Raw genomic sequence first — 13648 nt, forward strand, 5'->3', positions numbered from 1 at the left:
TTTTTGTTTTAAATAATTAACTTAATTAAGTTCAACTGAACTATATATAGTTTTTTACATTCAACCAAAATAAAAATCTGTTTTTTGCTTTGCATTACTTTATTTAGTTAGTGCATTTCAACAATTTAAAATTGTACACATAATAAAAAAAATTTATACAATAAAAAGTGAAAATATGTACCATGTGAACATTGGCTCACTGTTTTCTCTTCTTATTGCAAGTAAAACAATTTTACACATTTTTAACAATAAAAATGTATGCAAAATCTTAACTCTGTAAACAATGTCTTACTGTTTTCTCTTACTATTTTAGGTAAACAATATACAGTAAATATATTGAATGCATTTAAGAACACAAATGTCCAACAAGATTTATTTGTTCAAAATCTGTATTTTTAAAACTATTCCATTTCCTTATTAAAAGCAAAATACAATAAAATACAGAAAATAAAAGCACATTGCCTATAAATGAAATTAAGTGGGAGAAAAGTCTCTCTTTTCCCCTCTTTAAATTGGGAAAAGTAACAATGGATTTATTTAAAACAAGAAATACCGAAAGAACTGTAACATGGCAGAACTGGAACAAATGTACTGTAACAGTCAACAGTATACTGAGTATAATGATTTTCAAGAAAAAAAATCTTAGTATTTTTGTCTTGTTTTCAGTAAAAAAATAAAAATAAATTTAATTTGATATTTTTGGTCTAAAAACTAGAGTTATTTTCTTAATTAAACTTTTTGTAGATATTTTTACTGAAAACAAGACAAAAATACTAAGAATTTTCTTGAAAATAATTTTATGCAGTGTAACATTGTGGAAACAAGTACCATCACTTGATCCTGACCTCAACTTAGTACTTAGAAAAGAAGCTTATTTTTTAGGACATGGACCTTGTTTGACAGCTTGTTGGCATCTAGCTCCATCAAAAGCTTTTGAAATATCTCAAAAGTGTACCTCAAATCTTGCGGGTAGGCCAAGTTGAATGCATAAATCAGACCAAGCATCATAGAACACGCATGTGCCACATTGTTAAGGTTTTCAAGTATTTTGATGCCTTCAATGATGATGCCAACATCTTGGTAGGGGTCTGTAGCATGTGCCCCTTCAGGGTTGATGACATAGATTCCAAGGGTGGTGTTGCGCATCAAGGTTTGGGCTTCTTCATGTTCAACATCCTAAAAAAAACAAATACAAAAAGAAACAATTAGATAAAATCTGGGTGAAAGGGGGAAATTGGTTTTAGAGATATGTTAAACAGGTTCAAATTACCATGTACTCCTTCACAAGGTTTGAGGGGTCTTCGTTCACATAAACAACGAGTGCTTTTAGGATGCATTCACGTCTTTTTTCGATGGAAACATTCTGAAAAGTGTAACAAGAAACCATTATTAGCAGGTTGCTTTTTCACACTTGCAAAAATGATTGCTATATACAAATTATCTGACAATGTTATTTCTATAAGGGTCATCTCTGAAAACAAAAGAAAATGACCCTAAACCAAAAATTTTGCTATAGGAAAGATACACAATCATTTTTGATGTCCGAGTTATTCGGACTCTGATGCTTCTGAAAAATATGGTAAAAGGCTATATGCAAGCCTTTTTAATTAAAACAGTTTACATTACAGAACATATGAAGTGTTCAAATGCAATTTTATCTTTTCTTTTAAATGAGCATTTTATATCAGGCGTTTAGTGTTGGTCTACAACAGGGGTGGGGAACGTCGGTCCTGGAGAGCCGCAGCCCTGCAGTTTTTAGCTCCCGATTAAACCTCACCTGTCTGAAGGTTTCTAGTAACTCTTTAGACCTTGATTACCTGTTCAGGTGTGTTTGATTAGAGCTGGAGCTAAACTCTGTAAGACTGCGGCTCTCCAGGACCGACGTTCGCCACCCATGGTCTACAAATTGATATTTCAGACTGTGGATTTAGCAAGTTTTTAAGCAAAATTTTGAGTAACGTACACTATGTAAAGAGTATTTACTAAAAATCATAATCTCATTTTGACTGAAATGGGTTTTAAAGGAAAACACCACTGTTTCACTATTTTACTGTGCTATTAGCTCAACTTAGACAAATTAATACATACCTATCTTTTTGCAATGTGTGCAACTTAACCTTTGTACAGTGCGTTGTGAATGTGTTAGCATTTAGCTTAGCCCCATTCACTCCTTAGGATCCGAACAGGGATGAATTTAGAAGCGACCAAACCAGGGGTGGGCAATTCCTGGTCCTGAGGGATACAGCCCTGCAGAGTTTAGCTCCAACCCTAATCAAACACAGCTGAAAAATCTGATTGAAGTCTTCAGGACTGTTTGGAAATTACATTCAGTTGTGTTCGATTAAGGTTGAAGCTAAACTCTACAGGACTGTGGCCTTCGATGCCCACCCCTGGACCAAACACTTCATGTTTTCCCTATTTAAAGACTGTTACATGAGTAGTTACACGAGTAAGTATGGTGGCACAAAATAAAACGTGGAGAATTTTTTTAAGCAGATAAAAAAATGAGAACTACATTGTATGGTGGAAGAACTCTTAGTTTGCAGCACTTCGACCTCTGGAGCAGTAACAACATCACTCCTGACTACTCTCCCTCTCGCTCAAACTCAGTGAGAGGGGAGTGATGATGTTACTGTGCACTGAGGTCGAAGTGCTACAAACTAAGTCCTCTTCCACCATACAATGTAGTTCTCATTTTTTATCTACTAAAGAAAAATCTCCACGTTTTATTTTGTGCCACCATACTTACTCGTGTAACTCCTCATGTTACAGTCTTTAAATAGGGAAAACATGGAAGTGTTTGGTGGCTTCTAAATTCATCCCTGTTTGGATCCTAAGGAGGCTAGGCTAAATGCTAACACATTCACGACATGCTGTGCAAAGATGAAGTACACACACTGGAAAAAGATAGGCATGTATAATTTGTCTAAGTTGAGCTAATAACATAGTAAAATATTGAAAATAGTAGTGTTTTCCTTTAAAGCCACGCATTAGTTGCATTTTACTGAAAAAAAGATATTCAGCCATTATTTATCCTACTGCAACCATTATTAACTTCAGTGTTCTAATTAAGAGAAAAAAAAACAAGAGGTATCATACCATGAGGCTTGGTGCATAATAACTGAAAGCTTATATTTGGGAGAAATATTGCCAGATTTAAAATGATGAGTTTAGAGAGCATACCTGATCCAAAACTGACATGATGTTGTTGATCTTCTGTCCTGCTGCTCCTCCTTTCTTTCTGAAAACACTGATAAGCTGAGTTGAGAAATGATCGAGCTGACCCATGAATTTGGACACCAAAGGGATTGTTGTAATCCTACTGAATTCTGCAGAAACCTAATACCAGTTTTAAAAGAACAAATCAAAATAGTTAGTGATATGCGTGATATTCCTTACAAGTATTATAATACCACAACACTTAGGGTATGTCTTTACCAACACTTACAGATCACATACAAAATTACCACAAATGAACAAACCAATTAAATGTGAATAATCATTAATTTCAAAATTTACAACCACCATCTAAGTATTTACAGAAAGACATTACAAAGACTTACCTCTCGTTCATTAAACAGTGCTGGCCATCTATTCTTAAATTCACCAATGCCAGGCAAATCTTCAACCACCTCATGTCTTCTAAGCGAAAATGTTCTGTCCATCAGCCCCCTGATAACCTGCTCATTGTTTCTTTTAGTCACCTCAGACAGTAGTGCAATTCTTTGATGTTCAAGTGTTTCTTTTGTTTCTCCCAGTGGGTAATCCGGACAATAGTTTACCTCAGCTTTTTTAGGTTTCTTCACTTGGTTAGGACTTCCCACTGATCCTTTTCGCTTGTGTGAGTTGATGTTTAGCTCAGAACATCCTATGTTCCTCAATTTTGTTCGGAAGTTTGCCATCTTGTATTTTAAACTTATTTTCCAGCCATAGTAGCCACTTGCAGAGCCTTTTTCTTTGAGGCAAGGGAACTTCTGTACCAAAGCAGAAGCTACATCATCAAGATCTGCAGTTGAGGGGTATGCCTTGTACTTTATTATTTCTGCAGCTAAAGCATCTAAAATGTCAGACTTCAGCTTGGTATTGGGGCTGAGAAGAGTACCATCCGTTTGATAAGCCAGCTGAGCTTTTTGCAGTTGCATCTCAGCATCAAAACTAAACTGTGGTATTGGAAAACTTTGAGGCCATACCTTATTTCTAACACAGCACAGAGATTCTGGAGTTGAATGTGCAGATGAATGTGAGGATGAGGAAGGTGCAGATGAATGTGAAGATGAAATGATGTCTGTGTCACAGGATGAGCCCGAAGATGTCTCAATTACTTCTGGCACAGATGGAGCAGAAGAGCTACTTGTAGATGAAGGCAACTGAATCACCTTAAGTGTGGCTCTGTCCTGTATGTCTGAAGTTGAACTGAGGTTAACAAAATCATTAAAATCGGGATCTTTGAATTGTATTCGAAAATGTTCATGTACTCCAAGTTGTGTTTGGATTTCTCTTTTAAGGTCATTCAATGAGTCTGGTATACCAGTTGGGAGAATTAACCTTTCACAGTCGTTATCTCCCAAGATTACTAGAAGCTTGGCTGTGCTATCCATTACATCAAACCTTTCTGAAAGAGAGAGGGACATGAATCTATTAGTACAATGCCAGCAGATTTATTCTTACTATTAACTATAAAATTGACATTTACTAGAAACTGAAACTAGCATTACATTTTAGAACAACATCTGTTTATCCTAAGGAGTGAATTGGATATTTAAAACTTCACATAAGCATATTAGTTAACACTGTGTGCCATGGTCCTCTACACAAAGAACTTGTCATGCATATCATGTTTGACAGTAGCCCTACAAGACTTTAATTGCTGGATACTGCACCTAATCAATAAGTATGTGTCTTTTTAGGGTAATCATTCGGACCCCTCCAACCATATAATCAGCAAGAGGGTATGGATCTTTCAACTCATTGTGGGGAATGAAGCAAATTTCATGAGTTGGTACCAATTCAAAGGCCCTAAAGTGCTCGTGATACCATGAAGACATTTTTTTGGCAATGAAAGCTAGACTGTCTTTGATTATACAAATTTGCGTAATTTCAGCAAATTCTGAAAACCCACAAAGAGAGCCATGGGCAATTATCATGCCATTGCGATATGTAATGCCATCATAAGAGACATTCCGAGCAACACTGACACTGGAGATACCAGGATACCTAGCATTGAGGCAATGTACAACATCCTCTTTCAGGACCTCAACAGCGACATTGGAGACATGTGTGACCTGAAAGGTGGTCTTTTCACGGCTGGGTATGTGAATGTTATATCCAGCCATCAATTGGTGTTTACTTGCCAAAGTCAATGTTATGTTCTTGAAGCAATTTGTGTGCCTAACTACTTGTTTGAAGTAGCTATGCTTTGATTCAAAACGCAATGTCCACAGAAAAACCAAAGGACCAAAGCAGCGAATCATTTCTGGATAATGCTCCAAATAGTGATGTTTTGGAAGCAGTCTTTTACTTGGGAACAACAACTGATGTTTCTGACGGTGTTCAGAGATCTTGCATTCCAGATATGCAATAGTCTCATCTGTATGAACCAAAGACAGAACCAGTTCCACAATATCCTTCAAGTCTAAAATCATGAGCCACACAGGTTCATCTGCAGGCACCAAATGTCCAATAATCAATGGCAGTAATCTTAACAGGCACCAATTTTCATGTGCGTTGCCACCAACTGATCTTCTGCTTGCAAAAGTCTGTGGCACCAGTTGAGGTCGGTTTGTCTTATCACCCCACTTGTACGGAAAATGATGAATAAGCTCATTGAGCCTATCAAGAGACAAGATCTTTTTTGAAATAAGTACAGCAAAGCACTCAGCCAGCTCAACTGGTACTATGCCTTCAAAAAGATCATGAGCCAAATCAGGAGGGTAGCCTGTTGTAACATTGAAGTACTTAAGGCTGTCACTGAAAACACATGCTTTTTTCACACCGATGACATTCACATTGTTTTCCAAAGCATGTTTCACATGCCCTTGGTGCTCTTCTGCAGTCCGAAGTGTAAACAAACCTGCCCTTACTTCATTGGTCTGAAAATCTTCACGTGAAGCTGTACAAAATCGACAACAGTAGTCACCTGAAAAGTTCTCAATGAAGCCAGCCATAGAATGAGTGGCAAGATTATCAGCCACAACACACTCGACTGTTCCTTTAAGGAATGTTCCTAGTTTGTGGACATACACACCTTGCTGTTCCAAAGTTTGGAGATCATGCAATAGAGGTCGCAATATTTTCTCAAATCCATACGTCTTCACATCTTCTGTTTTGCATATAACAGCAAGATTAATTGAAGACAACGCTGACTGAAACACTGTTGGTACATTGCCCAAAATCCAGTACATTCCACATAACTTGTGTTTCTTTCTCGATGTCCCAAGAGGGTTGCAAATTTCAAAATCATCAACATAAAAACGCATAGATATCCTCAACTCCTCTGAGAAGAAATCATTTGTTTTGAAATAGAGACCATCTTGAATTGACCTGTACTGATGCACATCTCTTCTTAATTGTTGAGAACTATGACTTTCGACCACTTTGTCAAGTAGGTCATTCTGAGCTAATAAATTCTGCAAAGACTCAAGTATTGGAACATACTGATAGCTTCTGTTTCCCTTGGCTTCAAGAACATACTCTACAGGGTCTACAACTTTAAAATGTTCCCTATAATATTGTTTACGCTTAAACGCAGAGGATAGTGGACCACCACGCTTTATTGCGGTAAATAAAGGGTTTGTTGTACTAAGAGCTGTAAGAAGTTCTTTGACCAGAGATTCGTTATCATCAATTCTGTGCTTCTGTAATGTGTCTACAATTATTCTGCCAGTCAATGGAAAGGAAGCGTCACTTAGTAAATAATACAGATCCTCCAATAACTCATCAACAGCTGTGCCTGGGACATGGTAGTAATTCTCCAGCTTTAAAAGCAAGGAAGCTAATTTAAGCTCTACCAACTCAGTCAAGTTCTCTGGAACCTCATCTTTATCGATACAGCTGGAATTGTCATCTACCACAGACGCATCACTTTCTTCTGTTAAAAGACTGTCTTCAGATACCCCACTTACCCCTTGTGTTTTCACAATACCTTCCTTAAAATCTGCCAATGAACACTGACAGTGTTTTCGGTTTTTATGTGATTTAAATGTGCCATACACATTTGTTTTGAAAGAGCAATCCTTAAACATACAACTTACTGTCTCATGACTGCGCAAGTGATTATTAATATGAAGAAAGTACTCATTTAATGAAGGAATGTCAGTGGCAGTACAAACATGACAATTTATCATTGTGGTTTCACTAGAATTTTGCCTTTGAGGTTGCTTCTCACTGCCATGTGATCTGCTTAAGTGGGACCGCAGTGCATTCCATGTTTTAAAAGTGCATGGACAGTCAGTATATGCACATGGATATGCTTGTCTGCGGCCATAGTGTCCATGTACTAACCTGAAGTGTTTTAAAAGCGTTGATCTGGATGTGTGAAATGAGCCACAATCTCTGCACAGCCACTTGTGGGACTCCTGAGGCATAACTTCCAAACTCTGTTAAGCGGAAAAGGACGTTAGTCACCAATTAAATTGAATAAAATACTACTACATATATATAAAAAATATAATTAAACACTACCAACTGCTAAACTGTAGTATAAATGTTTTGGATGACCTTACCAACAAGTTACTTAACTAAATGCCAACTTATTTAAGTGTTAAATGTGTATTTAAGTGTTAAATGTGTATTTAAGTGTTAAATGTGTATTTAAGTGTTAAATGTGTATTTAAGTGTTAAATGTGTTTAGTTCTATGATGAAATCAAATAGAAATGCAAAGACCACAATTTAAAAGAATTATTAAAAAACTAATACTAAACCATGGGACAAAATGAATTTATTTGCACGTGTACACCTATCTGTTTTCACATAAATTGTGAGAATGCTCACTAAATGCTCCTAATTATCTATTTAATACAAGTATTTGTCTTTTTATGGGAGAATTTAAATTAAATCAAAGTGCAAAACGTGGAAAATATTACATAGGAATTAAAAAGCAATGCAGAGTGACTAATAATACTCTGAAAACAAAGTAAATTACACACGTGTAATATATCTGGTAATTACGTGGTCTGTAATGCTCCTAATTAGCAATTTAATACAAGTATTTGTCTTTATATGGGAGAATTTAAATTAAATCAAAGTGCAAATCGTGGAAAATATAACATAGGAATTAAAAAGCAATCCAGAGTGACTAATAATACTCTGAAAACAAAGTAAATTACACACGTGTAATATATCTGGTAATTACGTGGTCTGTAATGCTCCTAATTAGCAATTTAATACAAGTATTTGTCTTTATATGGGAGAATTTAAATTAAATCAAAGTGAAAAACGTGGAAAATATTACATAGGAATTTAAAAGCAATGCAGAGTGACTAATAGTAATCTGAAAACAAAGTAAATTACACACGTGTAATATATCTGGTAATTATGTGGTCTGTAATCTGTAATTCACAATTCTAATCTATTGATAATCTCAATATAAATGCAAAAAAGTAAAATATCTCACCTGTGTCTCCACATATAGACAAAACCTTCTCCGTTTTCTCCGCTTGTAAAGTAATTTTGTTCACAAGACGTTAATGCAGAAAATGGCCGACCGTAATCAGGAGAGTGAACCATGTGCGTTCTATCTGCGCATGCGCATGTGCAGCTCCACCTGCTGATCAAAGTGCGGTACTGCAGAAGCAACACAACTTTATTTCATTCATTTAATGTAATTGAGTTGTGTAAATTTGAAAATTACTTTTTCTAATTTTGTCCAAACTAAGATTTTAATTTTAATGCACAAACTTAAGTGTATTATATATTTCAAACGTATTTAAATTCTTTGAACCAACAATAGCTGTGTTTCATTTTTTTGAGTGCAGTGTGCGGGACAGAAATGTTTACAAACTCTGGTTTCAAATGCACCCCCATATGTCTGTCTCATATTACCATTTCTTGTCACCAGAAAACTAATGTGCTTGCACCAGCTCCGTATGATGAAGAGGGAATAACAAATAACGGCTGGCTGACAGGCCCCGTGTGAACCGGTTTAACAGCTGCCATCTCTAAGCCCCGAAGGACCTCTGAGAAATGTCGTATGAAACAAGAAACTGTCCGATAGCGTCGCTGTTGTAATCCATATTGCCTAAATTTGGCATCTGTTACTTTCACTGAATACACAATTCAATAAATTGCTACATTGTAATGTAGGGAAGAGCGGGACACAAAGTAACACTTTTTGGCTTTGGCTCCATCATTTAAAAAATATTTAAGTTTGATTAATCATTTTTTACACAAGCAACACACATATCTCTGCTACAAATGAACACTTAAAGTTTGTTTGTGGGACCTACCGTTATAGTACAATTACACAGAAAGTGACAGGAGTTTAAACGTTACAACTTAATTGTAGTGATGTAGTACTCAAGTCCGGTCTCGAGACCGGTTTTTGCTTTCTCTGACTCGTCTCGGACTTGTTCCTTCAAAGACGTGGTCGTGACTCTGTCTCGGACCACAGTGAGAGGAGAAGGACTCTTTATCTCTAGAAAAATAGACAGAAGATGATAAGACGGTTTCTACCCGGTCTCAACCCTTAAAAGACTCTGTCTTGACTCGGACTCGGCATAGGCGGTCTCGTCCCCATTCCTACTTAATGATAACAAACAGGGGGTTGTTGTAACACCTGCTTAATGGTGGATATTGTTTATATGTCTGCCTATAATAGATAGATATCCACACATTCATCCATCTGTGATCCATGATCTAACCATCCTTTTATTATGTGGCAATGCATATCAATAGATTTTTATAAAAGGGCCACACAATTAAGACACACAATCATAATTGTGAGTTATTTTTGCTGATATTGTATTAAGAGCTATCATTTTGATGAATAGTATTTACATTGTTTTCATTTCATCATCAATGTACATCTGAGGCTTCACTGTAACACTGTGTGACAACTTACCCCATGGCAGATAATTTTGCTTGTTTTAAGCACAAATTCACTTAAATTGTATATTTTTTGTATAAAAACTATACTTATTTTTTCACGTCATTTTGCTCATCAAGAAAATACATCTGGATTTAAGAATTTTTGTGATATTTTTACTGAAAACAAGACAAAAATACCAAGTAAGAAAGTCAGATTTTCAAGAAAATAATCCTACTATTTTTGTCTTGTTTTCAGTAAAAATATCTAAAAATTCTTGAATTAAGATGCTTTTTTGATTAGCAAAAATCTAGTTTTTAGACCAAAAATATCACATTTAAGCGGTTTTGTGCATAAAACAAGCAAGAAAATCTGAATTGTTCTTGAATTTAGTGTTTAAGAAAAATTTTCAAGATTTTTTTTTTCTTACCCCATTGGCAGATTTTCTTGCTTGTTTTATGCACAAAATCACTTACAATTGGTATTTTTGGTCTAAAAAAAGACTTATTTTCTTGGGTCATTTTGTTCATTAAGAAAAGCATCTTAATTTAAGAATGTTCAGATGTTTTACTGAAAATAATTTTTTTGCAGTGTACGACTGGTTTTGTGGTCCAGGGTCACATATGTTGCGTTTTACATATATAATGAATTTCATTGTAATCATTGACTTAACGTGCTGCTGTTTTCTACAGTATGATGCTTTGGCACTGTTCGGTTGAGCTGGTGTTGCAGGGACTGTTACATTATGTGCAGTCGACATTGTTGAGGGTTTTATGCAGAGTATTTTTGTGTTGTTGACCGGCCTACGCTAGGCACATTTTTGATGAGCCGTTGTTCAATATTTTCCCATCCTGCAAATGTTTCTTCATCTTATCTTTTGTCCCCACCACTTTGCAACACAAACTGACGCCCCTGGGAAATGCTGACATGTTTCAAAATGGTGTTACATTTTAGATAACAAGACAGTGATTAAAATAATATAAGGTTGGATTTGGTGACTTACAGACCCAATTTAGAACACTCAACAAAAACAAATCAAAACTTCATAAATTCACAGGAGATCATTTTCTGACAGTAATAGAAAAAGACCTAAAGCACAGATTGCTCGCCCCTGTATAAATATGTAAAGTAGACATGTTACAATTAACCCCGTGTTAGTTTGTTTCACGCTCATCCCTTCATTGAGAAGATTTGTATTAATATTTGAACACTTAATGTTGTGTAAAATCTCCAAAAATCTAATTTACTCTGATTGGCTTTGACTGTGGTTTTGCACCATTTTCACTTTCAAAGTAGACCGATGAATAATCGACCCTGGTTAGGAAATGCTTTACAATGTCATGTCATAAAAGTGCAACAAACCACATTCTGAACAAATTTCAAGTTAAATTTGACTTGTGCATGCCAAATTCACAGAGTTCCAGCATAAAATTTACCTCAACTTAATACAATTTCAGCAGATGATTGGGAAAGAAAAAGACCAGGTTTACAGTCGATCGTTTTTTGGTGATTATATTTTTACCACAATGTTGATCTATTTAAAGGGAGCTCCTGATCATTTCTTTGTTAAAGCTAACGCAAAAACATATTTTACACTTGAAATCAGTTTGAAAATGCATCCAATTCTGAGAACAAAGTGTGTGTAGTCAAAATTTATATTCAATGTGTTGGACGAAGTCGAAAGCTCAAATCATGGTCGTGGGATTTGTTGCCAGGACTCGGTCTTATAATGGGCCTACAAAAACATGACAAATAGACAGTGGGGAATACTTCTCATCATAAAAAGTCTGAAGATCTTCAAATAATCAAAGACTTGGAACATAGTGTAAAAAGACACCAAACCTGACAATACACCAGGATATATTTGACTTAAGCTCTTTGACCTCCTTTAAAGTAGAGCATTAGCAACTGATCTTAGTTGTTTGTATAATCATTACCTCTTCTTGTAGCCTTTCTTCTCCTTTGATGCGTTCGCAGTCCAGTGTTTCTTGGCTAGGATATGTTAGTTTAAGCCAGGCTTTCTTGTGGTTTCTGAGCTGGCTATTGAAGCATGCATGTTTTTCCCCGTCGGTGTTTACGTTGTGGGATATTAAACAACGTCTTTAACGTTTCCTTGGCCCTACGGTGGATTATTCATCTTCTCCTTGGCAATTTCAACACTGCCTTTTCGACTCTCAGTAATGGCTTTTCCAATCCTGTCATTAAATAGTTTTATATCTGTTTGTGCAATAATGTTTTGTTCTGCTTTAGTCACTGAGAAGAATCATAAAGTTGTGCGCCAGGAGAGAGTAGGAAGTCTACGGCACCATAGCTGTCTTATGCCATTTCTTCACATATCTTGCCAACTGCTCAACAGCCTGTAAATGTACGTTACAGGGTAGAGTTTTAAACATGACAATCCCTTTGAAGGCCAGAGAATAATCCATCTTTGATCACGTATTAGTTTTATATGGAGCGTAGTGTGTGGCCTGAAAGCAAGAAGGTCGGCTTCTGGAGATTAATTGAAGTCCTCTGCATTTATATATGTGCAGGTATTAATCTTAAACGCACTCCGCTCTCAAAACAACGAGAATTTTGAGACGAATGAGCTGTAATCTATTATTCGTTCGAACGTGGAGCCAGACCAGAATTCCCTCAAGACTCTTCAACCATCTTTTCTCAAGTACCTTTTGAGAGCTTATAAACTCAAACTGCGGTAAGCATTATACAGTACTGTACAAAAGTCTTAGGCCACCATGCTACCAATAGATTTGTTGTTTTTGCAATTGTATGATCATATATAATTATTTCTCAGTCTCTTTATTGGAATAAAACCAAAGAAACTAAAAACCTAAAACTAAAGGTGGATATTGTTTCTATATCTGCTTATAATAGATAGATATCCACACATTCATCCATCCATGATCTACATCCTTCATCAACCCATCCTTGTATTATGCAGCAATGCATAGATTTTTTTTTTTTCAAAGGGGTGCACAATAAAAACAAAAAATCATAATTGTGAGTTATTTCCCCTGATATTGTATTACCAGTTATCATTTTGATGAATAGTATTAACATTGTTTTTATTTTATTATCATTGTATACCTGAGGCTTCATTTTAACACTGTGTGACAACTAACCCCGCTGTGTAAAAAAATTTTCAATCCCAGCTATCAGTTACTAGCAGTTGCTGACATGTTTCAAAATGGTGTTATGTTTTAGGTAAAAAGTGTCATGAAATGAACTCAGGAGTCAGATGCAAGTTAACAATTTATTAGAAAAATAGAAAATAGGAAATAGGAGAGCAAGTCACTGATAGATCCACACACGGCACACAATAGTCCAGTACAGATCCGAAGGGAGAGAGAGAGCCACCCACGCACTCCGTCGAGAACGCCAGCGCAATCACCACACACAACAGAAGGATGATACACGCCCTCCTGCAGGTGGATGACAAGCGGAGATGGAAGATGGAAACTCCAAGTTCTCAGACGGGTAATCCACTGTGAAATCCTGATGTAGTAGGGCCACTCGAAAACCACTGGTCACCGCCTAAAAACGAAGCGAACCAGTGGTTCCGAGAACAACAGTCGTAGAGTCAATAATCCACAATGGTAATGAGGTGAACTCCACTCACGGGTGAT

General features: G+C 36.2%; 1 protein-coding gene across 1 annotated transcript; it reads right to left on the reverse strand.

The window, feature by feature from the left end:
- Nucleotides 1–786: 786 nt before the first annotated feature.
- On the reverse strand, nucleotides 787–8918 carry LOC135733091 (sterile alpha motif domain-containing protein 3-like). The gene is made up of 6 exons (XM_065251400.2): nucleotides 8613–8918; nucleotides 7501–7595; nucleotides 3564–4612; nucleotides 3184–3339; nucleotides 1271–1363; nucleotides 787–1176 (listed from the first exon to the last, which is right to left on the reverse strand). The coding sequence occupies exons 3-6, from the start codon at nucleotides 4596–4598 to the stop codon at nucleotides 859–861; spliced, it is 1602 nt and encodes a 533-aa protein (XP_065107472.1). The 5' UTR covers nucleotides 4599–4612; nucleotides 7501–7595; nucleotides 8613–8918; the 3' UTR covers nucleotides 787–858.
- Between the last annotated feature and the right edge of the window lie 4730 nt (nucleotides 8919–13648).

This window comes from Paramisgurnus dabryanus, chromosome 15 (genome assembly GCF_030506205.2).
Source record: "Paramisgurnus dabryanus chromosome 15, PD_genome_1.1, whole genome shotgun sequence".
Lineage (NCBI taxonomy): Eukaryota > Metazoa > Chordata > Actinopteri > Cypriniformes > Cobitidae > Paramisgurnus > Paramisgurnus dabryanus.

Coding starts and splice junctions, on each gene's coding strand:
- LOC135733091 (XM_065251400.2), bottom strand. CDS start 4,598: ATGGATAGCACAGCCAAGCTTCTAGTAATCTTGGGAGATAACGACTGT. Junction 1,364..3,183: donor TCATGTCAGTTTTGGATCAG/GTATGCTCTCTA, acceptor TACACTTTTCAG/AATGTTTCCATCGAAAAAAG. Junction 1,177..1,270: donor ACCTTGTGAAGGAGTACATG/GTAATTTGAACC, acceptor TGTTTTTTTTAG/GATGTTGAACATGAAGAAGC.